We start from the raw sequence: 27,210 nt of genomic DNA on the forward strand, positions 1-27,210 counted from the left end.
AGCTAGAAAGACTGTAGAGCCTCACAGATCTCCATTCTATCAGCCCCTACCAGCATGGCCAATTGGCCATGCTGACAGAGGCTGATGGGAATTGTAGTTCCTGAACATCTGGAGAGCCGCAGGTTCCCTACCCCTGGACTAGAGGCCCTTTCTTATCAGAGAGAGAACAGGACCATACACCAGTGGTGGAGGCAGTCGGTGCATTCAGCACATCTTCTAAATGTGCTTTGGCAAGAGCACTAAACTTTCCCAACGCTTGGTCTTTGTGTTGCTGCTTTCCCAGAGGTGTTAGAAGGGGGTCATCTCTATCCTGTGATTCTCACCTGCCTTTTAGCTGTCTGATTCCTGCCCTTGCCTCCTTGCCTTTTTCCTGGAGAATCTTATTGCCATTCAGTATAAATCATGTAGGCCTTCATACAGCCTGTTTGTTTCAATGATAATAAAACTGCTGTTCATCTGAGCTCCTTTGACGTGATTTTTTTTTAGCGGGTTGCTAGCTCCAAGCAAATGGACAGTGTACACCACCCAGCATCTATAGTATGATCATTGAACAGGGCTTCTTGGTTCACAGTGCCATGTTAGATCGAAACACTTCACGTTTTTACATCCATGTACAATGAAGGTAGTTTTATCACACCCATGCAGACATGTGAACATTCAGATTAACAAGGTTTGTGCAGGGAGCTGAAAACCAGGACCTATTACCTAAAGAGATGGCTGTGAGAAGCAAATCTTCAGTAGGAAAAGGATGGCAGAAACCTGATTTTAAGGAATATGGAGTTTATGCTAAGCAAATACTAGCATTACTAATTCAAAGCACAGATGCAGTCCTTATCCTAGCTTACATAGCGACAACAACCAAACATTCAGTGCATTCCTTATCCTAGCTAACATAGTAACAACAACCAAACATTCAGCAGAGCTGCTCAAGTTTGGAGTAGGGGTTACTCTTTGTGGTAAAGATGTGACTGGAGAAATGAGGAATAAGACAGAGGAGACATGAAATCAGTTGAGACAGATGTGTCCAGTCTTCCAGATGTGAGGGTCTTGCTCTCTTTGTAGCAAAAGTGTGGTTTGGAAAATAAAGAGAGATAGACCAAGATGGAGAAAAAATATATATACTTTTCCTGTTCTTTGAAAAACCTGATGAAAGAAGAATGCTGACAGCCTCTGCTGCAGTCCAGTTTGTAGCCCATGTCAGACCCAATTTACTGGCTCTACTGCCAGGTTAGTTCTACTGTTTCTGGCCCATCGCAGAAAATGGGGTCTTTTGGGAATAAAAAGATTATGACCAAGGCAAGTAATCAGGAGAAAAACATAGAACTGATTAAATGGTACCAGGGGAACAGTAACAGAAAGGGAAATTTTTGATTGAATTATAATTCCAGATTACAAAACCAGAGACATAAAACTGAGTAATATATTTGGCAGGAACTTTGAGGGAAAATGAGAAGATTTGAATCGGAGGTTCCCCTCTGTCACAGGGCTCAACAGCTGAATTGCGTTAATGGTTTGTGACTGAATACATCTTTGGTCTTCTGGTCTGGCTTAATTTTGTTTGTTCTGTTGGCACTCCTTCATTTCTTTCAAAAAGGCTTCCTTGGAAGTGTTTGTTGTGGCTGTTGCTGTAAGCAATCCTCTGCTTTATCCTACCCTTCCTCCAAAGGGCTGTCTACACAGTTCCCCCGCCAGTTTCAGTCAGCACACTTCATGTGTAGGAGTGCGAAAATCCATCTGGTCCACCAGATAAGCCTCTGCCACTTAGGTGGAGGAGTGGGGAATCAAACCCAGTTCTCCAGTTTAGAATCTACCTGCTCTTAACCACTACACCACACTGGGTCTCAGAGTAGATGGACTCCGAGTATGAGAGAGGCACCTCCGCTCCAGAGTCCCTCAAAAGGGACCCGGATGAAAAGCGTGCGTTCCCGTCCAGCGCCGTAGGTGCGCACTACGCCCCTCTCGCTTCTGCAGGCGATCTCGCCCGGGCGCCGGCTGTATCGCCTCCAGGGTCAAGGAACTACATTTCCCGGCGTGCAGTACTGTAAGGGGGGGGGGCCCGCACGTTATCACGTGACGTTAGTCAGCTGAGTAGCTGCGGGAGCCGGTGTGAAGGCGGTAAGTGGCGGGTCGCGTTTAGAGATTTGGCACAAGCGGGCGGCACGCCCCGCGGGCGGAAAGCAATCTGCTTTGTGGCGGCGGCTGGCTTTCTGTTTGCAAGGGGAAGGGATCCATTATAGCCTTTACATTCCGGTGTGATGCAAGCGGGGATACAGAGGGAGCGAAATTTGCCGCGCTGAAATGTTGCATGGCTATGGATGATTTTTCCCCCCCTACAAACGGGACTATAAAATTTTGGGTGGGTTTTTTTTTGGGGGGGGGGATATTCTCTTACGCACAAGCAATTGATGTTTGGTGCTGGAAAAGATGCTCGGATGCTGAAGGCCATGGATGTAAACCAGTTTGGGGTCCCTTTGTGTGCTTTCAAGCTAGTTACAAAGGGCGACTGTGATAGAAAGTATGGGTTCATCTGGGGACATGTGCAGTATCGAAGAGAAGGTAACTGGGAAAAAACCCCGCGATCTTCCTCTCCTAGGATTATTTAATCTCTCAGGGGCTTGACCCCTCCCCCCTTTCCCTGTTGACTGGCTCCAAGGTAGCATTCCCTCTGAAGAATTCCTGAACTCACCCAATTTTAAAGGATTACCACCCACCCACCCCCTTTGGTTAACAGAGCCCTATTTTACTGCACACCTGACAATTCTCTGAGCAGTCAAAAGACCCCAGCCTTCTTGTGGGTGGCTGTGTTGTCATCTGCTCAGCTGTGTTTTGCTTTGAAAGGCAGCAGCTAGGTGAGAGAAACAGCAACTGTTCATTCAGAGAAACAGCAACTGTTCATTCAATTTTTTTTCCTGGCCAGTCCTCAAGTGTCTCTGAACTTCACCCTAGTGAGCCAAATTGTTTTTCCGCTGAGCCTAGCAGGAAATTGCTACATGATGCATCTGGCTGGTTGAACAACCAATAAACAAGGGCAACAAGTGATTTGGGTGACTTCCTTTTTCAGGATTCATCTTATCTGGTTCAGGGGCAAACACACTTACCAGTAAAGTCTGTGGAGAGCCACTGATAGCCAGAAGCGAGCGGCATCTTTGTGATGCTGGCGGGGCCCCATGACAACAGGGGTAAAAAGACTCCCTTGTATTTTTTTCCAATAAAATAATTTGCTAGACCTTTACTGTCTCCCTTTGATTAGTGGAAGGAAAATTTACTACACAGAATAACCCCACATTTGTAGTTCATTTAGGTAATATAATTTTGGTGCATGATCTGGATTTTTGTAAAGCCTGTATTTTATGCCACCCATAGACCTGTCTGGATCTGGTAGATCCTTGTCAGTAGGGGGCACTTGTGTACCTTTCCACATGCCTGAGACTGAGAGAGAAGGACCCTTCCGTCACCCTGGTTCTTCACCTGTCTCCTGATTCTGCCGTATTCAACTACAGGAGCAATAGCCTTTGTTTTTGCCTTATGAGGAGCCTGGCTTACCCTGGGGCCAGGCCCTCTGAGGCTTAACGCCTCTCGATCTCCAATAGGATCTGAGCAATTATTGTGGAAAGCTGTTGATGCCCCGCATCCCATCTATAACTCATCTCCTTGTTTTCCTGTTCCTGTCTCAAGGCTGCATCTAAGCTGCTCATTTCCTGCAGAGATGTCTCTAATGGAATCCTCTGCAATAAGGGAGGAATTTTGAATGTGTCTGTGTCCCCTGAGAACAGCTGAGAGGTAGCTTTCTGATCCCTTCTCCCATAAAAAAGCTGTCGTTACATGGACCATAATAGAGCAGGGTAGCCCATTTTACTGGCAAGATCCCCAACACCCTGGCCCATATTTTGATGGCTTCTCAAAGTTCTTTTGACAAAGTTGACAGGGTTTCCCAGCTGACCCTTCTTTTTGGCTTCTGGCTGTCAACGTGGCCCAGGTAGTCCACATTATCCCTGGCTTTCAAAAGGCAACATTCAGCCAGCTTCAGAGTCAGAGATTACTGATTTTTTTGAGCCTATGGGAACCTTTGGAGTTTTGACACAGAGTGATGGGTGCAACCACAAAATGGCTGCCACAGGAGAACTCACCGCAAAGTGGCAGGAAGTGAAGTCATGCATCACTCTAATAGCAACTCATCAGTATTTCAGGCTGAAGCTCTGCTTAATAGGGTGCTTGTTAAAATGGACATAGTGTTTTAAAATGTTTTCTGGCGGGCATACACAAAAAGCTTACCCTTAGTCATGCATGAAGATCCTTGCATTGTGGTGGCAGCTGCTGCTGAAACAACTTTTTGAACATTTGCACAGCCAATCAGAAGCCCTACTGAGTAAAAACCTCACCCATTAAAAGCCCACTTGGTGGGTGTCAGGAAAGCTGTTAGTGGGCACCATGTCACCCACGGACACCACATTGGGGACCCATGCTCTGAGTCATTACATTGCAGAAACACCTCTTGTCACAGCCTACACTGTCTTCCTGCCCTGAGCACCATCTCAAGCAACCAAACTGGTGATGAGTCTGCATGAATTTGTATTTGATACCCCATGCATGGGATAAACCAGGCAGGAGGTTTTGTGGAAACAGATCAGTCTTGAAAACTGTTGATTGATGATACTTGCTGTCATCCTGGGTAGAATCAGATCAACCCTACACCTGTGCTAGCACATAGTGTTGCCCTAAGTACTGTGTCATAGAATGGCTAAGGGCACTTCCTAATCAAAGACAGTGCAGAATAAATGCACCTTTCAATGCAGCTCTCGATTTTATCAAAGCTGAATAGCAAAAACCCACTCTTGCAAAACAACTTTGTGAAAGTGGGATTGGAAAGCTAACATTATTCTGCATTTTTTGCGCGAAAGGAAGCCCCTTTGGAATAACAGTATAACCTCTTGCTTTAAGGATGGTAATTTGGGCAAATGTTTAATAACTGGGGCCTGGCAGTGTTGAAGAACAGGCTCTTTTTCCATGCACTGAATGCTAACTTTCTTCTTCTGGGTTCTTCTAGGAGCACCATCCACTGACCCCCCAACTTTGAAGGGGGGGCCCTCATCTGAGCTTGACATGTCCCTCCTGGATGCTAAGCTCTTGTAAGGGTAATGCCTTGGGTTTCTCCAGGCATGCGACTTGGACCAGGTTTGGTTTGGGACTGATAGTTGCCATGGCCCAGAACAATGCAGGGATCAACAGCGACTATGAAGACTGGTCCTGGAGCACAGATGCCGGCGAGCGGGCCAGGCTGCTGCAGAGCCCCTGTGTGGAGGTGGGACCCAGGAGTGCCGAGGAACAGCGGCCTGCAGCCACCTCGATCCTTGGGGCCATTTTCATTGTGGTGAATGCGGCCCTTGGGGCTGGGCTCCTCAACTTCCCAGCAGCCTTCAGCATGGCAGGTGGTGTAGCGGCAGGCATTGCCATGCAGATGGTAAGCGTGGAAAGGTGGTTTTGCACTAAGAGAAGAGGGGGATGGGCTGGCTGAAACGGGGGATGTGGGGAGAGCTGTGTAGACAGCCCTTTGGAGGAAGGGTAGGATAAACATGGGAGAGAATATGGGGATCATTGCCAACCCCTGCCCTTCAACTTAGGGGAAGCGCTGATTGACATTGACTGTGTTAGTTATCTCTCTTGCATATGGGGAGTAGTTTTAAACAGTTGTTCCCTGGTCGTCTTCTCTGATGGCAACAGATAAATGGTGTGCTAAAATATATACCTGCAACTTCAGAATGCTCAGGACTAAGTATGAACGCTACACAAACCTGAGACTTCAAGACTGGCCTATTTTGGTTCCAGTTGAAAAACTTGGATTTTGGCATTGCTTGTTGGTTCCCAGAAGCCATATCATTCATAAGGTGTTGTTCTGCCCCTTTGCTGCAGTGCATGCTCGTCTTCATCATCGGTGGCCTGGTCATCCTGGCCTACTGTTCCCAGGCCAGTAACGAGTCCACGTACCAGGAGGTGGTATGGGCTGTGTGTGGGAAGGTCACGGGGATCCTGTGTGAGATAGCCATCGCGGTCTACACGTTCGGCACCTGCATTGCCTTCCTCATCATCATCGGGGATCAGCAGGACAAAAGTGAGTGCAGGTTATGGGGAGTGTGGAGTGGTGGGAGATAAGCTGCATGGTTGCTTTGGTGGGGTGGGGTGGGGTGGGGTGGGGTGGGAGGGCTGCTAACCCTCTTCAGTCTTATGCTTTGTAGAAGTTGTTCATTTCCATAGAAGCTAGAACTTCCCTGCAGCAGAACTCTCTGCTTCTCAAACACCTTTCTGGTTATTTCCCTAGAGGGGGTAGCATTACCCTTGCTATGCACCAAGGGGCTGGCACATGGCAGCGCATTATGTTCTCATTTGGAGCACGCCCGGCAGGCATTATGATGTATTTGTTAGAGTATTTATTTAAGTTACATTACTGGAACTCAAGGCAGATTATAGGTAGTGAGTGCAGCCAACAAAATGGGGCATTTAGTAACCAATGTATTAGGATTTTAGAAGTCTGGAACCACTAGAAACAACTGAAACATAGCTGAAGTATTCACATGACACATTAACAGCCCAATTCGGGGGGTGGGTGAAGGGACACATGGAGGCTGTGTGGGTCTGCACCGATGGATTTGCCCTCAAGGCTTTTAACTGAGTCAGCAAAGGTAAGTTGAAAAGCAGGAACAATGTCCTTCAAGACCTCTTTATCTGCCTGCCTTTCCTCTTGGTTCAAGGGGTCCTACAGTAATAATTAAAAATGGCAAATTTAAACCAAAATACTATAAAATAAAACAAGAAAAGGTATACCCATCACTTCCTGGGCTTGTACCAGTAGGGTCCAAATGGACCTAGGGAGATGATGCTAGTGACATGTAGGAGCCAGCGTGATGTAGTAGTTAAGAGCAGGACGACTTTAATGTGGAGAACCGGATTTGATTCCCTGCTCCTCCTCCTGAGCAGCAGACCCTTATCTGGTGAACTGGGTTTATTTCCGCACTCCTACACATGAAGCCTGCTGGGTGACCTTGGGCTAGTCACAGTTCTTTGGAACTCTTTCAGCCCCACCTGCCTCACAAGGTGTCTGTTGTGGGGAGTTTGTAAGCTGCCTTGAGTCTCCTTACAGAAAAGAAAGGCAGGGTAGAAATCCAAACTCCTCTACTCTTCTTCTAGGCAAGGGCTAACCTGGCAAGGATGAACACTTGACAGCAGTTGTGGTGTAGGGGTTAGAGTATTAGACCAGGGTCTGGGAGACCTAGGTTTGGATCCCCACTGTGCCATCCAAGCTTGCTGTCTGACCCTAGGCCAGTCACACACTTTTAGCCTAGCCTACTTCGCAGGGTCATTGTGCAATTAAAATGGAGGAGAATTGTGTGGGCTACTTGGTGTTTCCATTGAAGAGAAATGTCAGGAATGAAGTTAGTAAGTAAGAAAAATAAATGAAATGCTTGCTGCTGAGAATGTTCTACTCCTGGGCCAGTTTTCTGTCCAAGCCTCCTTCGTGCCTGCTGAAGGTTGCCTAGTGAGCTGAAAAATAATTAGAACCCAGGTCTCTTGTGCCCAATCAGCAGTCCTACCAACATACAACTGTCCCATGGTTAGCTGGTTTGCAACCCAACTCCATTCTTGTGCTGCAGTCTCTCCCCATTCTGGATTGTCAGGGAAGTTACACAGTTGGGTCCTGCCAATACTTCAACCTTTTTTGGGGGGTGGTTTGAGCACTTTCCTCCCTTCTGTGGTTGTTCGTGGGAAGGATCTCAGCCTTCAGGCTTGCCTGGCCTGGTACCTGTAGCCCTCAGCTCTCTGTTATTAAAATGGTTTCCCTTTGTTCACTCTAGAAGCCTTGTTTCTCTTGAACAGAGGGTCAGATTTACACTGGAGTTCTTTCCCTGCCTTCAGCCGTGTACTGCCTTGAGCCCTTGATGCTTGACCCCCTTTGCTAGCAAGAAGATTCCCATGGTGAGGCCGAGTGATAATTTCCTCTTGTCTTCTTGGCTAGTCATTGCAGCACTGATGACGAAATCCACAGGAGCAGAGAGCAGTCACTGGTATGCTGACCGCAAGTTCACCATCAGCATCACGGCCTTCCTAGTCATCCTTCCCCTTTCAGTTCCTAAGGAGATTGGCTTCCAGAAATATGCCAGGTACCTGCAGGATGAGGCGGGGAAGGGCTGGACCGATGTGTGGCTGGCTCTCAGAATGGGGATTGTTTAGTGGTCTGCCAATTTTATTGCACAAAGGAGAACCTTTGTCCAATCTTCACAGCATGAAGAGTGCTGGCCACCTTGGTCGGTCTTGATGGGACAAGGCAGGCTCAGTTGCTGGATGTATCTCAGGCTTCCGGGAGGGCCCTGTTAAGCTGCACTGTTCATATGAAGAACAATGGTGGGTGCTGCATCCTTTGTAGTCTGGTGGCTCTGAAATTTTCCCTGAATGGTAGCTGCTGACTGGGAGCAGTTGGAACTTAGCAATGGCAGGGCCCAGTGAGAGTAATTTCCTGTAACACAAAACTCTGAGAACCATTCCTTTGAGTTTGCCTGAAGGAGTGTGGGATGAATGGTGCAGGATGAGCCTTCCAGTAGCATAGGAATTGTTGTAGGTGGATGGGAAACAAGTCTTCAGGGGCTATCCAAAGAGTGTGCTGGACATGGCAGAGAGGGTCCTACCTCTGGTCTCCACATACAGGCCCATCCCATGTGTGTAGGTGAGATCTCTATTCTAAAGCAGGGGCACTCACTCCACAGCTCATGGAGAGCCACATTTATAATCACTAGCAACCAGAAGCATTTGCTTCCATTTCTGGTGTGAATCCTGCAACTAAGGGAGGCTGACATCTTACCCATTCTTCTGATGGCAGCTCTTTTGAGGTGGGGCCCACCTGCCAACCACAAACACTAGCCAAGGGCCTTGTCCACTTGCCTGGACCATGGGGCAGGTGCCACACTGGGAAACAGTGCTCAGGTAGCATGCCAAAGAGCCACGGAGTCTCACTGGTGTGGAGCATCCCCTTTCATGAGACTGTGGGTGTTGCGTGTATATGTCTTGTGCATCTGCAAAATCCCCTGGCTGAATCTCTCTGCTCACCACTTCTAACAGTGGTGGCCCCTGTGACCACAATGCAAGGCTGGGAAAGCCACCCACACTGGCCTGTCACGATGCTGGTGCTTGAGTGCACGAGTGTGAGACCCCTTTACTCAGGACAGGCCTTAAAAGGCAGTAGGATCCATGTAACCGTGTCTGTTGCCCTCCATTTATATTCAGGGGTAATGCTACTGGTGCTCACTGGTCACAGCAACCCTGGAACAAGGTGGTCATGTAACTCTGTAACCTTTCTCTAACCTCCCTCTCCCTCAGCTGTTTGAGCGTGGTAGGAACCTGGTACGTTACTGCTGTCATCGTTGCCAAATACATCTGGCCCGACCAGGAGGTCGTCCCGAAGGAAATCCCAACCAGGTAAACTGGGAGTGGCAGTTCTTGAAATACAGTGGAGACCATTAGGGGAGCAAATTTGGAGACTTTACCAGTTGGTTCTTATGTTGTACGCAAAGGCAGTAGAGGGCATTTTGTTTTTGCTGGAGTGCCCCGCAGGAGAATCTCCAATTTATGAGTGAAATGTGATTAGAAAGAGCTTAAAGTTCTCAGGTGGCCAACAGCCACACACCCCACACCCCATGGAGCCTTTCTTGTGACTCAGCATCATCTTGATGCATGGAACCATTCCCTTCACAGGCCACCTTCTGGACAGAAGGAGGGCAGCTGTCTGAAAGCCAGTAAGAAACTGTATGAAGAATTTGAAGAAAAAGAGTTTGGATTTATACCCACCCACCCCCCACCCCCGTCTCCTGTAAGGAGACTCAAAGGGGCTCACAATCGCCTTTCCCTTCCCCCCCCCCCACAACAAACACCCTGTAAGGTAGGTGGGGCTGAGAGAGCTCTGAAGAACTGTGACTAGCCCAAGGTCACCCAGCTGGCTTGTGTTGCACAAACTAATCTGATTCACCAGCCAATCTGATCTTCCAGCTCCACAGCTCAAGTGGCAGAGCGGGGAATCAAACCCGGTTCCTCCAGATTAGAGTGCACCTGCTCTTAACCACTACGTCACTGCTGCTCCTACGTTTGCTTAATCCTCCTAAAAATGAACACATATGATTTTATGTCGATAGATCTCCTTTGAGAAGCTTGTAGTGGGTGTCACTGCCTTGACTTTGCATTAAGCCAGATCTGGACAAGCCAGAATCTGAGAATTTCTAGGCCCTGGTAAACATTCTGTATAGATAACAGTTGAGAAAGGTTCTGAGCAACTTTGTGTTTTTCTCCTTACAGCCCCTCCTGGATGTCTGTGTTCAACTCAATGCCCACCATTTGCTTTGGCTTCCAGGTACTGCTTGTTTGAGGGCTGTGGAGAGGTAGAAGCTGACTGGGTCTAGCTGGCCTCCAGCTCCTCTGGCTCTCTTTGTGTTAGGCCTGGTTAACTAACATCATGTTTTTAATTTCATTGACTGACTTAACTTATCCTCTGCTTTTCTCCCCAATGGGGACCTGAAGAAACTTACATCAGTTCTCCTTTCCTTCCCTATATCTTCAGAACAGCCCCGTGAGAATGGTTAGGCTGAGACTGTGTGACCGGCCCAAAGTCATTCAGCAACCTTCCATGACAGAGTGAGGATTTGAACCTGGCTGTCCCAGATCCAACACCCCAACCACTACATTACACTGGCTCTTTTGTTCTTGCTAACCTATACAGAGGTAGTAAAAAGGGCACGTTGTCTTTCGAATAACAAGGTCAGATCACAAATAACCCCTGTACTCTGTTTAACAGAGACAGTTAATGACTTAAAAGTGGGGAGGACAGTCTGCTTGAAAACCTCAGCGTTTATTGACCAATATCACCTCCATTTCAATTCAATTAACCTTTGTTGGCATAATAACACTATAGCAGCATACAATCAACCCCTTTATGCACGTTTGTCAATGACAACACATAAAATTTTTCCTACCGGCTCCAGAATCTCCTTGCAATCACCATTCAAAAGGAATCTTCAAGACCCATCAGTAAGGGTTCTAAATATTTGCTCCTAGGCCTGATGTAAAGGGGGCAATACAGTAGAACATGAAGAACTCTTCACCCCCAGTTCCACAGGAACACGTTCTCTCATGATGGGCAATTCCCAAGACGCTCCCCTGTCTAAGAGCAGAGGGTAACACATTACATCTGGCCAGTTCAAGGCTCGGCGCAATCTGGCCTCGATTAAAACATGGAGATAGCTAGTTGGTAAGGGAAATTCCCAAATAGAAGGGAGAACAAAACTTGTCAGCTTCCTCCAACAAGAAGAGGAATTCTTCTTAGAGCATCGCCTCCATTTCCTGGAATGAAAATTGGAATTATCCTTTAGCTAAGCTGAAGTCCATCTTACAGAGCAAGATTAATTATAAAAAAACTATGAGTGGCTCACTGATTTGCTGTTTGGATTCTGACCACAGCATGCCAAACCTTTGCAAATATCTAACGGAAAGGGAGTTAACATCAAATGGATCTTTTGCTCACCCTGCGCCATTATATTCTGCCCAATAAATTCTGCATAGCTCCGAAGCTTGCCTGTTCTTTTCAATCAAGAGACATTCTTGCCTCACCAGTTTGGTATCTCCTCTTGTCCCTGGCAGTGCCACGTCAGCAGCGTGCCCGTCTTCAACAGCATGAAACGGCCGGAGTTGAAGCCCTGGGGAGCAGTAGTGACGGCCGCCATGATCATTGCCCTCTTTGTCTACACAGGCACAGGTAGGGGATTAGACCCTGTCAGGTGCGTTTTTTATAACTGCTCCTTATGGCCTGGAAAGGAGAATGGAGCGAGGAAGCGCCCTCGACTTCTGAGCACCAGCAGAGACCCCAGGATCCTGTTCCTCTACTGGAGAGAGTAGCTGACTGCTAAAACTTTGTCCTCTCCCTGCATTATGATGGATCTATTTGTTCTCCATTTTCCACCAGGAGTCTGTGGTTTCCTCACCTTTGGTTCTGGCGTGGATCAGGACGTGCTGCTTTCCTACCCCTCCAGTGACATTCCAGTCGCCATTGCACGAGTCTTCATCATTGTCTGTGTCCTGACATCCTACCCCATACTCCACTTTTGTGGCAGGTGAGCACCCTGGGAGGAGCCTACAGAAGCTACCAGTGGAATTGTGCCCTCGTTGCAGCGGGTGTCGCCAGCCACATGTCAAGCTCCCAGGGAGCCCCGGGCGTGATAAAGGAAGCCTGTGATGGTTTTTGTTTTTGCTTCCTGGCCAGGGCTGTCCTGGAAGGTCTTTGGCTGCGCTACAAGGAAGAGACTGTGGAAGAAGACGTGGTTCGAGAAAGGCGCCGCCGCTTGCTGCAGACAGTGAGCTGGTTTCTTCTCACGCTCCTCCTCGCCTTATTCATTCCTGATATTGGCAGAGTCATCTCTCTCATTGGAGGGCTGGCTGCCTGCTTCATCTTTGTCTTCCCAGGTAGGAGGGTTTCTTGGATGGTATCGTTTGGAGGCAGCAGGAGGAGCACCCCTGAAGGGTACTCTTCCCTGTTCACAAGTTACAGTGTATGCACATAAAATCCATATAGAGCATGCACTTGATTATATTCACTGATTATGTGCATAATAATCAATGCACATTGATTACTGATGTGCATTGAATACAAACCCCACTTATCCAGGTACTGGACCCTGGTTGCATTTGTAAAGTTGTATGTGCATTCCCCGTTAATCTGAACAAGGCTACCAGGAGGGGGCAGGAAGAGACCTCCTTGTGTGCCAAAGGCAACTGCCAAACAACAGGGAGCCAGAGAACCTCTTGTTTGTCCAGTCTTGGCAAAAACCATCTCTCTGTTTTCTCTCTGCAATTAAATTCCTATATCAGAGGCTGAGAGCTGTTCATGGTGCTGGGAAGACAGCTGTGTGCATTTCTGTAGCGAGTATTGAGATTCTGGAAGGTGGCCATATAAGATAACCTGTCCCCTTGCAGAGCCTGATATTCAGAGTTGGGACAATGACTGATTTGTGGCCCTGAAATGTAAACAGGCTTCTTTGTGGACGTGGCACGGAACTTTTGTGCATCTCCCATCCTTCTCTTTTTTGGATGTTTGCTTGTTGCCTCCTGCAGGGGTGGGGTCTAAGTGAGGTCACAAGTCTAGAATTCTGGTGCTGGGAGGAGGTGCACGGCAGATCTTATTCCAAAGATCCTGCTGGCATAGGGGAGCTTGGCTTTGTGCCACAGCTGCTAACTGGGATGAATCCAAGTTTTCCCATGTAAGAATGAAAATCGATGTGACCGAGAGGAATACTGTGGGGGTTTTGCTTCTCCCTGTTTGCATTCTCCGCAAGTGGTTTGGGGACAAAATGCTGCTCGTAAGATTTTTGGTGTGGCTCAACATTATGGCTGCAGAAAAGAATCAGAGTTCAGGGTTGGGGTGTGTGCCTTTTCCTTAGCTTCTGTCCAGCTGGCACACCATTTCCTTTCTTTTGGAACACATGTTCTGAAAGGAGCTAAATAACTATGGACTGTCACTACTTGGAACCTTCAAGAAGTAGCCATGGGAGCTTGGAACTTGCAAGAAGTGGCTGCATGGGAGTGATTTAAACCTTGAGAGGAGGGAAATCCCAACAACAATACATGTTCAGCTTCAAACCTAGGATAATGGTGGTGGCTTTCATGAAAGTTTTCACAAGAACTGGCTAGTTCAGGGGTCTGCAACCTGTGACTCTCCAAATGTTCATGAACTACAATTCCCACCAGCCCATGCCAGCATGGCCAATTGGCCATGCTGACAGGGGCTGATGGGAATTGCAGTTCATGAACATCTGGAGAGTCGCAGGTTGCAGACTCCTGGGTTAGTTAGTTTCTGTCATGAATGTGTTAAGTCTCTCATCAGAATTAGGTAAGCTGGTCACTGGGGCTTTGCCCAAATCTCTCACTTTGTAAAAAGCTACATGTGACATGGTAATATGGTGGATTTCTCTTCCCCCCCCCCAACATTTTGACATTATTTCTCTTGCTTTTGGTGGTCTTCTTGAGATTGAGTTCACATAATAGACTTTTCTGCAGCTGCCTCTGTGGTAGAGCCCATGTCAGAGAACAGTTCTGAGGTGGCTTGGTTTGCCATTAGCAACCATATATTTGTTCCTTGCCAGGGCTCTGCCTCATCCACACCAAGCTCTCTGAAATTCAAGAAGCCAGACCAGCAAGGTAAGAGACTTAGCTTACCTTTTCCTCTTAATAACCTGGCAGTCCCTCTCCCTGACATGGTGCCTGATCCTGTCTTCCTGTTTCCACAGCTGGTGGGCCTTGGTCAGCTATGGAATCTTCATGGTTACTCTTGGAGCGTTTATCTTTGGACAGACTACTGCCCATGCTGTCTTCGTGGACCTTGCAAAATGATCCCTTCAACTCCACCCTTAGAAGACGAGTTTGCTGCTTGAACTGTGGAATAAAAGGAAACCTCAGAGAATTATTGGCCTAATAGTTAGGATCTCTTAAATTTCCGTGAAAGAGGATTTTCCTTTCAATTTTATCTCCTGAAATGGAACAGGACTGATATGAGAAAAATTCTACAGTTTTGATTTTGAAGCCAAGCATCCTAATGACTTGGTTGCTTTTCTATGTACCTGCACAAGTCTATTCACCTAAACTTTTTAGGATATCTTCCTCTTAAAGAACTCTTTTGTTCTGCCTTACCTTACACATGCTTATGTAAGAATCCGGGATGGTCACTACATGATAACTGTATTTATTCAGCCAACAGGCTTATATTTTTCAGCATTACCAATGATTTTACAAGGCTTGTGTATTTGATTGTGAAATAATTACTGGGGGAACAATGAACTTTATCATGTACGAGCATGGGCACTGGGGCTTAATTATTTGAAATAATGAGTTCTTAAAATCCAGGGGGGAGGGGAGAGGCTTGTAATTTTGTTAAAAATTTTGAACTTCTGATGTGGAGTGCTGTCCAAGCTCTACCCACAACCTGAGTTTGATCCCAACAGAAATCAGTTTCAGGCAGCCAGCTCAAAGTTGACTCAGCCTTCCATCCTTCCAAGGTTGGTAAAATGAGTATCCAGCTTGCTGGGAGTCAAGTGTAGACAACTGGGGAAGGCAATGGCAAATCACACCACAAACATAGTCTGCCTAGTAAACCTGCTGTGATGTCACCCCATGGGTCAGTAACGACATGGTGCTTGCACAAGAGACTATCTTTACTTTATATGAAAAAGACGGTTCTTGAAGAGAATCCTTGGAAGATAAAAGGGAAATTTGAATATATTTCAGGGAATTTGACTTGGACTAGAACTCACACAACTGCTTTTGTGCCTTAGCATGATTGGCATTTTTTTCCTGTCACACTCTTGAGGTGCAGAAAATCCAGGTGGTGCAGTAATTTGGAGACCTGAGGAAACCATCAGAATGTTGCCCAGGGAAACGAAAACAAAATAGGTCCTTTTATCCTTTAAGTCAGCTTCCTGAAGATTTTGTCATGGAGTCTGGATGACTACTGGGGAAAACCCTTCTGGTACAAAGGAAGGCTGTTGCATGGCTGTTAATTTGCTTAACTTACCTTCAAAGTCTGTGTCCTTTACTTAACCGGTTTATTCTGCTACATTCTAGTTCAGTGGTGGCGAACCTATGGCACTCCAGATGTTCATGGACTACAATTCCCATCAGCCCCTGCCAGCATGGCCATTTGGCAGGGGCTGATGGGAATTGTAGTCCATGAACATCTGGAGTGCCACAGGTTTGCCACCACGGTTCTAGTCTCACCTTAACCTGGTTCGCACGGGCCTGTTTCTCAGCAGAGATTTTCTGAGCCAGCTGCTTTTAGCTAGACTAAACTTCTAATTGTTTTTAGAGCTGATGTGTGATTCTTGCCTAAAATCTGGGCTGGTAGCAAAACTCCAAGTCTATATGTTCCCCCATTCTGTTTGTTGGGACATTCAGGAGATGCAGTTGCTATATCTTGCTGAGGTGCTCTCAATACATCACTTTATTATTTTTAAAGAGGATTCAGGTGCTTTTTTTGTTTGGGGTTCAAAGCAAGTGATCTTGGTGGTTCTTAAAGGGACAGGGTCATAATGAAAATAATTAAAAAAACAGTTCTTGGACGACTGTAGTTTGGTGTCTGTTGAAAATGGAGTTGTTTCCCTGTTGAAATTGCTGTGTCTCCAGGCTGTGCTCTCCTGCAGAAAGAGTACACAGCCAAAAGAAGTTACATTCTCCCTGCCAACTTGATTTACCCTGAGCTCAGTTTCCTTTCCACTGTTGCATCTCTCGGCTCATATCCCACCATTAGGGTTTGAGAGTAAGAGGAGGACAGGGATAAAAAGGGGATAGAGTTGTAACAATTCCAAGATACCTGGAGAGGCAGCTGGGTACAAAAAAGGAACATTGGGTGGAAGGCAGCACTCTCTATAGCATTTAATTTATTTTTATTATTTGATTTATATGTCACCCTTCCTCATGGCGGGCTCTGGGCAGCTTACAAAAAAATCCAGTTTAAAATCCCAGTTAGCGCCTTAAAAATTTCTTAACTAAGGGAAATAAAGATATGAAGGAGGAGGGGAATAAAGGAAAATCATGGAGGGGGAGGCAGGGAAACCAGTTTTGATGGAAATTGCCATTGCTGTCATCAAGCATTGGCCTCGCACAGCTTTGTCTTAGAGGTCCTGCAGAACTGAGATAAGTCCTGCAGGGCCCTGGTCTCATTTGACAGAGTATTTTATCAGGCTGGGGCCAGAGCTGAAAACACTGAGGCCCTGGTCAAAGACAGCCAGATAACTTTCAGGTCATGAACATCAACAAATTGTTACCTATGGAGCGACATGCTCTCCTAGGGGTCTATTTGGAGAGGCAGTCCCTGACCGCTCAGATGCCTATCAGCATTTAACAATTCCAGCCCTAATGCTACACACCCTCATGGAGCTCAGCGTGTGTGGGGTGGGGGTGGGGGGTGGGGGTTACTAAAGCTCATATGATGAGAAGTGAATTCTCAACAGCAGTGAAATGGTGGGAGGTAGATCTCCTTTCCATGCTAACACAGGCTTTACCTGTTCTATATTGCAAATGATGCTGGGAGAAGAGCACAGAAGTGTAATGGCAAGAGGCCGTGCTCCTGAGGCACTCCTTCCAGGGTCATTTCTGCTACAGTATCCAGAACAATCAGTCTAGGGGCCTCATGATTCCATATTGCATCATTTGAGGACTTAACTGCAGCTACCTAAGGAAATGGGAGCTGGATATTAAGTGCAGAGGTGGGGGTGGCATGGAGATGTCTGTAGTTGCCAGAAGTGGAAAAGGATGATAAAAGCTGGATTTGGGTTGTGGGTACAATCCAATGTGGCTACCATTTTACTTTTTTCTTGGTGCTGGCTGAAGTTCTAGAGGGGGTTCTAGGTTCTTTATTAATGATTCCTGGGTAAATGCTCTGTTCATTTTGAGATGTAACAGTACACAACTGGCTTGAAATGCTTTTTGTACTGCCTATGGATTATGGACTTCAAGTTGGTAAAATCACCTTTGAAAGAGCAACATAAGGAATGGAGAAAGAATGAGTTCAAAACACACACGACTGTCACCTCCCTACCCACATACATGCCAGTTTGACAAGTAGGTGGCGCTGAGACAACAATATTTACCCCATTGGAAGAACAGGAATTGACCCTGAACTGTATAGTGCTAAAGAAGAGAGCCACTGCATGATGCTATAGTGATAGAGAATGGGGAAATTTTGATTTTTGGCCAGTCAGGATCAGCCTGTATTTTCCCACCTGCTTGATTTGTTTGCACAGGCCTTTAATGGCAATGAAAAGCCCCTCTCCTGATTTCCAGCCTATGGGACCTTCAAAGGGAGCACCATTTGAGTGGTACGATCAAAAAGTTGGACTGTGATGGGAGAGACGTGAGTTCAATTCCACACACAGTCATGGAAGGTCAATGGACGACACCTTTCAGTATCTCATTGCTATACTTGCCTCACAAGCTTGAGACAAGAATAAAATGAACTGATTTTCAAACGTTTTACTAAATGCTACTGCAGCTTTTGATATATTTTCTAAAGTGTTCTACATTTAACCACACACTCTCTGGGCACACTCTCTCCTTTTAACCACACTCTCTCTGGGTAGGGGTAATTTTTCTGATATTTTCTTCCATTTTGTCAACCTTATAGCTTGTATGGCTGACAACAATCCTGCACTGCTTGTAGCATCAAGAAACGTTGCAAGGGACACAAAAATGCTCGTTTTTTGAATTTATTTATTTATTTATTTATTATTGTATTTATAAACCGCCCTCCCCCGAGGGGCTCAGGGCGGTGAACAAACAATAAATAGAGCACAGTAAAATCCACAGTATCAAATATAAATAAACATTAAATAATGGCTCTATATTGTTAAAACCAAACCCATTAAAATTAAATGCAGCGTTCCAACATCAAATAAATTGATGGCGTCCAATCACTAATCCCCTTAGAGGAAGGAGGAGGGGAAAGGGCGGCAGGGTCCACAGATGACATAAGAGGAGGGGGGGAGCCATCAGCGACTGGGCTCCCCAAAAGCCCGGCGGAACAGCTCCGTCTTGCAGGCCCTGCGGAAATCGTTGAGATCCCGCAGGGCCCGCGTAGCTGGAGATAGAGCGTTCCACCAGGCAGGGGCCAGAGCTGTAAAGGCTCTGGCCCGGGTGGAGGCCCGTCGCATCATTGAAGGGCCAGGGATCACCAGTAAGTTGGCCTCTGCCGAACGCAGAGGCCGATTTGGGACATATGGGGCAAGGTGGTCCCGTAGGTACCATATTGCATCATTTTGCATCATTTTCTTTTGATCTTTTCACCATTTGGTAGCCGTTTATAGTATACTGGAGGTGTTTAATGCCTGTTTTGGCTTTCTGATGACATGAAGACAACACAGCCTGGATAATTTGAATGGCAACCAACTTTGAAAGTACAAAGTTCTGTTTGCTGTGTTATCAGCAGCTGGCCCAGAGCTGACAAAAGTCCAGCATCCTGTCTCACAGTGGCCAGTTACTCCACAGAGCTAATAACAGGCCACAAAACCTTCCCCCAATGTTGCCTCCTGCCACCGGCATTCAGAGTTTTACTAATTCGGAAGTTCGCTTTACTCAGTAGGGCTAGTAGCCACTGAATGACCTTTTCTGCATGAATCTGCCTAACTGCCTTGTAAAGTTCTTTGACCATCACTCCATCCAGTGACCGTGAGTTCCGCAACTCAGGTGAGCATTATGTGTTATCTTTCCTGTTTCTTTAAACTGCTGCGCAGCAAGTTCCTAGAAATATCCCAAATTCCGGCATTCCAGGAGAGGGAACCAATGGTACCGCTTCTCTGGCAGCCTTCTCTAGTTTCCCTACAAGCGGCGCATCGTCTTCGGCGAGACCACCAAGTGTCCAAAGTGGCTCAGGAGAATGGTCGCAAACAGCAGCTTGTCGAGCCACCCATGGAGGTAAATGTCCGCCCATTGCCTACCTCCAAGGCGATGCACTGCGAACTCCGCCTGATTCACCTCAGCGTTTAATAGCAGGAAGTGACCACACCTCACACCACGCAGCCATCACGGGTGTCCGTGGCCCTCCAGATGTTTACGGACTACAATTCCCATCAGCCCCTGCTAGAATGGCCAATTGTACTCTGAACATCTGGACGGTTACACCCTTGGCCTAACCTAAACTTGCGTTCTAAGAGGCGCGAATGGCGGTACTTGAACAACTGGTATCTCTCATCAGATCTCCCTTTTCGCCCCTTTTCATAGTATCTCCCCAAACAAGCACGGGACTTTTTCTCCAAGACGTCAGACTACTACAACCGCGCACAACTACCATTGGTTCACGTTGACACGCCCTATTTGGCAGCTGAGGAACTCTGATTGGCCGAAACCGGGGAAGAGCGGGAGAGCCAGAGCAAGAGAGTATGCTGTTAGCCAATCATTGACTGCCAATATCTCGGCAACTCCGAAAGCCCATCCCCATACAATTCTCTCCCCGTTGCCCCGCCTCCAACCCAAGGGTTGGACAAATCCGCCTCCGCGGGCGCAGGCGCAAAGGCAGCTAATCTGGCGTGAGGAAAGGGGGCAGGAAGAAAGAGGCAGAACAAGTTCGAGAGCGGGCGTAGGCCGGGCTTTGATTGGCTGGTTCTTTTCTTCGAGCAGGCGTGGCCGCGAGTGACGGCCCAGCCAGCGGGCCCCGCCCCTCTCGCCTTGCGTGCGCCGCGGGGGTCGACGGGAAGAGAAAGGCCGCGACGTGAGCGCGCGACCCTGGACGCCATTTTGTTTTGGAACCAGCCGAGGAGGTAACTAGAGAAGCGCGAGAGGCTCCGGAAGGCGCCCGCTCCGGCCTCGAGACTCCCTCGCCGCTAGTCCGCCAGAGGTGAGGAGGAGAGACGGAGACCCGCGGCCTAGTTTCGGTCCGGCGCAAGCGGGAGATCCGTATGCGGGCTTGGGCGTTGTTGGCGACGGGTTTCCCTTCCTCCTTATTCTGGCGTTCGTCTCTCCGTTGCGCTGAGGAGGAAGCAAGCGAGTTTTGCCTGTGGGGTCCCCTCCCGAGCACGTGCTTCCCTTCACGGCCTCAACCCGCTGGAGTCGGTCCTTCAGTCCGGCCCTTCCGCTTGTGGCGGGCGGAGGGATCATGGCCTAGAGGGGCTTTCCTGGGACCACCCAGCCAGCCCGTCCGCGCGAGGCTTCACAGCAAGCGCGGTGCAGGCCGGGCAACGCTTCCTCCCGTTCCAAAGGAGATCGCTTCGGTGGCAGCAAGTTCCCCCCACTCCCACCCATGTCGTTGGGAATCGTTAGCGTGGAGCTGCGGCGAAGTGTGGCTTTGGGATGCTTTCGTTCTTTGCTTTCCCCATTTTGCAACCGTCTCTAGTGCAGGCAGCTGTATGTGTTTAAGAAACGAGGATTCTAGACTAGTTGTAGATGACTCCTACACGGCTCTTACAATTGTTGCCAGCTTCTCCCTTCTTTGCATATTAGATTTTAATTTCGGGTCCGGAGTGACACTCCTGCTTCCCATTTTCAGCCGCTAGTCGATTGACAGAAATGCTTTCCTCAGTCGGGCCAAAGAGCTGTCCGTTAAGTTCGGCAGAGTCTCAGAAGGAAGCTCATAAGGCAGTAACAGAGAGCCCCTGAAACACATCTTTGAAACTGGGGAAGGAGAACCTTTGAATAAGAAACCTTCCTTTAACCGACTCTTGATTAACTTGCTAAGCCCTCTCCAAATACTCTTGGCCCTAGTACCCTGGCTGTTGCCACATCTGATGCAAATGGACTCTGGAACTTAGTTCCATGTTTTATGAAGCATGATTCAATACTATCTGCTATGTAGGGCACAATCTCTGAGATTGTAATCTCACTAGTGACTAGCCGGTTTTAAGCAACCTGTGATTCTTTACTTTTAACATTCCATCTGCAGATATCTGTACATAACATCTCAATTCATGGTTTACAGATTTCATAATTTTAGAAACCCTCCTGATACTCTTGGTTTTGGAGGCAGGATGGGTAGCCTTTTGAAACTAGATTGTTATAGTTCTGTTAACTGTTATTGTTTTGTAAAAGCTGTTGTATTTGTAGTCCCTTAATGATTATTTACAAGGAACAGGATTATTTTACTGCCACATCAAACTGAACTTTAGTTGACCTCCCTTCTTCAGTTTGAACCTCATCAACATATGTGAAGTTAGGAATTTTTTTTTCAATGACCACCACTTTTCACTTAAATTGAATCTTCACTGCCAGTGTGTTCCCCCATTTATCCAGTTTGGTGAAATTGTTTGGAATTCTGTAGTTGGGTTGTGATTAGAATATTCTGAATAATTTGCTGTCCTTTGAAAATGTGTTCATATTGGGTTTTAAATTTCCAGTGTTTGATACTTGAGGGTAACCAACTGCTTGCTTGCTTTCCTCTTGTGAAAACTCGTTTGTTGCCTCTACAACTTAACCTTTCCTTAGCCAGCATGGTGTGGTAGTTAAAAGCAGGTGGATTCTAATCTGGAGAATGGGGTTTGATTCCCCACTTCTTCACCCAAGTGGCAGAGTCTTATCTGATGAACCAGATGTGTTTCCGCACTCCTCCATTCTTGCTGGGAATGGAGAGGAAGGGAAAGGAGTTTGTAAGCCACCTTGAGTCTCCTTACAGGAGAGAAAGGTGGGATATAAATCCAAACTCTTCTTAATTCTATTGGTTCAGAAAAAGGCATGTAATCTGATCACACCTGTAGAGAAGGACTTTGCCAACAGGTTTCTGAACTTCAAGTCTGCTATCCACTTGATTACTCTCATATGTACCTGTTGGATATATTCAAGTTTTTTTAAGTTGTACTATTTCTTTCTCAGCAGTATTCTATGCATTGAACAATTCCAGTTTTAACTATGCTCTCAACGTGAGGGGACAGGCGTCTAATGTGGGAATGTGGCATTTTCAGCTAGTTTTGTAGTGGCTTCCCTCACTTGTTTCTTGTGTGTGTGTTTTCAGAAAGTAACTTCAAAGATGCTGTTCTAATTTGTAATTACAAACTGATGAGTAACTTGGATTGTAAGCGTTCAGAGTGAAATGAGTGCTGATCTTCCTTGTAAACAGGAAACAGTTTGCTTGAAATTCTTGTGCCAACTTATCTAGATTCTTGGCTACCTTCTTTTGACGACTACCTAATCCTGATATTAACTGGACCTAAAGAACAGAATACCTAAGCAGAGCTTTAAAAATTACCCTTAATTGTAGACTAGTATAGCATACCATGTGTTATTTAACTCTTGTGTAATATTCTAAATGTGACTGTGCTGATGAAACTGTAATTAAAATCTTACCCACAGTCAAGTGCAGGCAATCCATAGTTGTTTAGTTGATTAATGCTACCTTTGGCCCAAGTCAGATGGTACTCAACTTGTAATTCTCTGGTATGTCATGTTGGCTAACTCTTCTTGGTAGCAGTATTCTAATTCTTGTTTTCTGAACATCTAACAAGATGTAATTGGCAGTTTCTCTCCAGAACATGGCACGAGCTAGTTCTGATGACCTCTTGTTCAGATATAAAATTGTGTCAATGGATCTACAATCTATGTCACACACATTGGTTGTATTTGAAGAATTGCATTGTTTTGGCTAAGTTTGAGTTTGAGTATAGTGTATGTAGGAAGCAGCTTTTGCACTGCTCTGAGATTAGCCCTGAGCAGCAGTGGCATAGTGGTTAAGAGCAGGTGTACTCTAATCTGGAGGAACCGGGTTTGATTCCCTGCTCTGCCACTTGAGCTGTGGAGGCTTATCTGGGGAATTCAGGTTAACCTGTGCTTTCCAATACAGGCCAGCTGGGTGACCTTGGGCTTGTCACAGTTCTTCAGAGCTCTCTCAGGCCCACCTACCTCACAGGGTGTTTGTGGTGCGGGGGGAGAAGGGAAAGGAGTTTGTAAGTCCCTTTGAGTCTCCTACAGAAGAGAAAAGGGGAATATAAATGCAACTCTTCTGATTCATTTTGGGATCTCTGAGTTTATAAAACTTACATTGGTTCTGTGCCAATATTACTGCTATGGCTTCTTGAGTGAATTTTTAATTGTAGTTTGAAGGTGCTTAGAATTTGTTAATGTGGTGGCATGGGTGTAGCTGCGGCAAATGTAGCCCTGCTTTGATTAAGCCAACTATTTCAGATTTGTCGTGGTCCGACTGCAGACTGCTGTGATCATTGTTGTGTATAGTAGAAACTCATCTTAGTTTAGATGTGCAGCAGAATGCTTGCTGCTGAACAAGCTCATGTGACCAGTGTGAGCCTGAACAAGCAATGAACTCTGCTGTTTTCATAGGTGAATCGGCACATACCAATCATTATTCCTACTGAGAGCCAGGGTGGTGTAGTGGTTAAGAGCAGGTGCATTCTAATCTGGAGAACCAGCTTTGATTCCCCACTCCTCCACAGGAGTGGCAGAGGCTTATCTGGTGAACCAGATATGTTTCTGCATTCCTGCTGGGTGACCTTGGGCTAGTCACAGTTCTTCGGAGCTCTCTCAGCCCCACCTACCTCACAAGGTGTCTGTTGTGGGGAGTGGAAGGGAAAAGAGCTTGTAAGCTACCTTGAATTTCCTTGCAAGAGAGGAAGGTGGGGTATAAATCCAAACTCTTCTTAAGGCCATCTTATTTTCACTCTTAATGTAAATGTATTGCTGACCATGGATAACCTAGAATATTTGCGTTTTATATAGTTGCTTGTGTGTGTAAAGTCCTGTCAAATCACAGCTGATTCATGGTGACTCTGCAGGGTTTTCAAGGCAAGTGATGTCCATAGGTGATTTGCCATTGCCTGCCTCTGCTTAGACTGAGAGAATTGTGACAGGACTGTGTCTGGCTTAAGGTCAACCAGCATGCTTTGTGTAGAGGAGTGGGGAGTCAAACCCAGTTCTCCTGGGTTAGAGTCCTGCTACTCTTAACCACAGCACCATGTTGGCTCTCAATAGCTGTTAGGGGCTGAAGTCAAATTACAATTTTATCGTGTTCTAGTGTTACAGATATAGCTGTACATCAAGTTGTTCTAGTTCAGGTTAATTATATCTGTTACTGTTGGTTGATTAGTACGAACATTCACGAAGTATGCTCATTAGATCGTCATCCACTGCTTGTGTCATGCATTGGTTGATGGGACGTAATATGGTGGAACATGTTAGAATGTTTTGTTACATGATGTAAAAGGCACACACGTTAAGTTCTTGTCATTGCTTGTTTACATATTAACTATAACATTTAGTAGTATTGGATTAATTCATTTCTTGGCTAGTAGCTTTATGTACTGGCTCCAATGTTCACTTACATGGACCTTTTTAAGAGCCATAATGAAATTATAAGATATTGGGCAGAAATGAGAGGTTAACTTTTTTATAGTGATGACAAGAAAATCTGTCAGGGCTTGATTTGCTCTGATGGGCAGTGACTCCCAAGGGTATCAGATGTAGGTCTTTAAGATCTCCTGGTAGATGATTCTTTCAGCTGGAAATGCTGGGGATTGAACCTGCCACCTTCTACATGCAAAGTGCCATGAGCCTTCATTCCAGGGAGCATAGATCCCGCCTTGTGTGGGTTTATGCTAAGCAGCCTTGCATGTCAGATTACAGGTCCATTCTAATCAGTATTTGCATTGTGGGGAAGGGAAGGAGTTTGTAAGCTACTTTGATACTCTTTACAGAAGAGAAATGTGGGGTATAAATCCAAACACTTCTTCTACCTCTTCTACCTGTAGTGTAAACGGATGTAAATCTAGGAAATTTAAATTTAGGAGTTTTGTTATTTGGTTGCTCTAAATAAAAAAGCACTGTAATTTGTTGTTAGGTGTTGAGTCAATGAATGCCTTCATGGATTTGAGATGTGGCATACCAGACCAATATACTGCTCAAACAGTTTCACTTTTGTTTCTACTGCCTATCCCTCCCTTCTGGTAGTTATCATCAGCCTTCTTCTCTAGGTGTATTCCTCCCCTCAATCTAGTCAGAATCAGCAGCAGAAGATGCTGTTGTTTTCAGGTCTTCCTTTGTTGCTTTACCCTTTCCTTTCTCCTTTATCATAAAATCTCTCCCCCACCCCCTAATAATCTCAACCTGACACAAATGATAGAAGTATTAACTGGTAAAGTCAGTGATCTGCATAAGATAAAACAGAAATAGTCATGCCTTTTGACGTTTGTGTACTGACCAGGTATATCGTTAGCATAAGATGGGACAAAAGTTTCATCTGAATGGATCAGTGGATAGTTCTTATGGCTCTAGCCCCCCAGTATCATGGCATAATATAAGGGCATGAGATACTGTGCTGCGTGCTGGCTGACGGAAGTGTTTTCCACTCCCGGTGTTTCATACCTTCATATGGAGTTCAAGCAATGTTTGCATTAAATTTAGATTTCATTTTCAACTAGATTATGGTTACAGTGGAAAAGTATAGTTGAAGCTTTAGTTAGTTAGTTAGTTAGTTAGTTAGTTAGTTAGTTGAAGCTTTATTTATTGCTTCTACCATTTTGTTAACCAGCTGAACAAACTTGAAATAAATGTGCCAGAGCAGGAAAGAGCAAAAATATTGCTCTTCTTGCCTCCAAGTTCAGAATGTCAGCTGCCCATATATAAAACAAATTATAAATGAAATAATCAAATAGCTTCATCTTGCCTGTAAATCACTTACAGAATGTAACATTAAACTGTGCTGTTCTATCTTGCAGGTGCCATGTTTCAGAACAGAGGGAGAATACTTGGAAAGAAGAGCTGAAGACATAGCAGAAATTGAGACATACGCTAACTGGAAAATATTAACCTGTCTCTGAGGTGACTAAAGGGGAATAATGGTGATTTTGCGCCGGGCTCGGCCGCCTGCTTCCGCCCCAACCAGCAATGAATCTTGACTCGCTCTCGCTGGCCTTGTCTCAAATCAGCTACCTGGTGGACAATTTAACCAAGAAAAACTACCGAGCCAGCCAGCAGGAAATACAGCATGTAAGTAGAGAATGCAATAGTGGAGGAGGTATCCACAGCTCATTTTATATTATTTGTGTTCCTTACCTGTTTCGTGTGGTATCTAGAATTACAATTTACAATCTTTCTGTAATTTGGGAGTTAATGGTTTTGTCCAATTACACTAAAAGGCAACTTCTTGTCTAATGTTTCTTATTAGCTTAGTTTCCTTTCCTGATTTATGTATTAAAGAGTTTGTGTGGACTTCTGGATCATCACTGACTTATCAGCACATTGCTTGTAGGGCTTAGTAAGAAGGCACATAATTCTGCAGCCATGCTGAATGTGGCATGGCTCTGTATGGGGAACCCACTCAAACCTCCTCGAATGCCACGATAGAAAAAAGTCTGGATATAAATGTGATAAAATCAGTACATTGGTCTACTTAGCACTGTGTTATTTGCTGTTACGTTACTGCCCAGTAAGTTCCTGAACATTTAAGAACATTTAATAAAGAGAATTTGACAAGTCTTAAAGTGTCCATTTTTAGAAAGGTTTCTGATTTTCTATGAATAATGTAGTTTTGTGCATGTTTCAACTACAAAAGCTATTTATTTACATGTTCTGTATCTTGCCCCTATAATTTGGATTATAACATCTAATTCAAATGTAATATTTATAATAATGTATTTATAATAATATAAATAACATTTTAATAATAAATGTAATATTTATAGCCCAGCATCCAGTCAATAAAAGTAACCATATTCA

At 45.8% G+C, this 27,210-nt stretch overlaps 2 protein-coding genes and 1 long non-coding RNA gene across 10 annotated transcripts in view; 2 read left to right on the plus strand and 1 right to left on the minus strand.

The window, feature by feature from the left end:
- The first annotated feature begins 2,050 nt into the window (after nt 1-2,050).
- On the plus strand, nt 2,051-16,130 carry SLC38A7 (solute carrier family 38 member 7). 2 transcript variants are annotated; one of them, XM_048515655.1, is made up of 11 exons: nt 2,051-2,115; nt 5,045-5,458; nt 5,908-6,106; nt 8,006-8,150; nt 9,361-9,459; nt 10,330-10,384; nt 11,668-11,782; nt 11,990-12,137; nt 12,287-12,486; nt 14,163-14,217; nt 14,307-16,130. In XM_048515655.1, exons 2-11 carry the CDS (start codon nt 5,114-5,116, stop codon nt 14,407-14,409), a joined length of 1,464 nt encoding a protein of 487 aa, XP_048371612.1. In that variant the 5' UTR covers nt 2,051-2,115; nt 5,045-5,113; the 3' UTR covers nt 14,410-16,130. The 2 variants fall into 2 exon arrangements, 1 of the variants encoding a protein (XP_048371612.1); XR_007246129.1 differs by lacking the exon at nt 2,051-2,115 and having other exon boundaries at nt 14,307-15,640; nt 15,756-16,130.
- Nucleotides 10,891-19,616, minus strand: LOC125443494. The gene is made up of 3 exons (XR_007246130.1): nt 19,503-19,616; nt 14,236-14,451; nt 10,891-11,370 (listed from the first exon to the last, which is right to left on the minus strand). It is a non-coding gene; the product is annotated as an uncharacterized LOC125443494 (long non-coding RNA).
- Nucleotides 19,617-20,085: 469 nt separating this feature from the next.
- The window catches only part of CNOT1 (CCR4-NOT transcription complex subunit 1), a 73,147-nt gene continuing 66,022 nt past the window's right edge, over nt 20,086-27,210 (plus strand). For 6 of the 7 annotated variants that reach the window (XM_048515650.1, XM_048515648.1, XM_048515652.1 and 3 more), the window contains exons 1-2: nt 20,086-20,398; nt 26,211-26,481. In XM_048515650.1, coding sequence (XP_048371607.1) covers nt 26,380-26,481 — 102 coding nt within the window. In that variant the 5' untranslated portion in view covers nt 20,086-20,398; nt 26,211-26,379. The remainder of the gene's footprint in view (nt 20,399-26,210; nt 26,482-27,210) is intronic. The other variant, XM_048515649.1, reaches the window with a different exon arrangement.

Source organism: Sphaerodactylus townsendi, linkage group LG14 (genome assembly GCF_021028975.2).
Source record: "Sphaerodactylus townsendi isolate TG3544 linkage group LG14, MPM_Stown_v2.3, whole genome shotgun sequence".
Classification (NCBI taxonomy): Eukaryota; Metazoa; Chordata; class Lepidosauria; order Squamata; family Sphaerodactylidae; genus Sphaerodactylus; species Sphaerodactylus townsendi.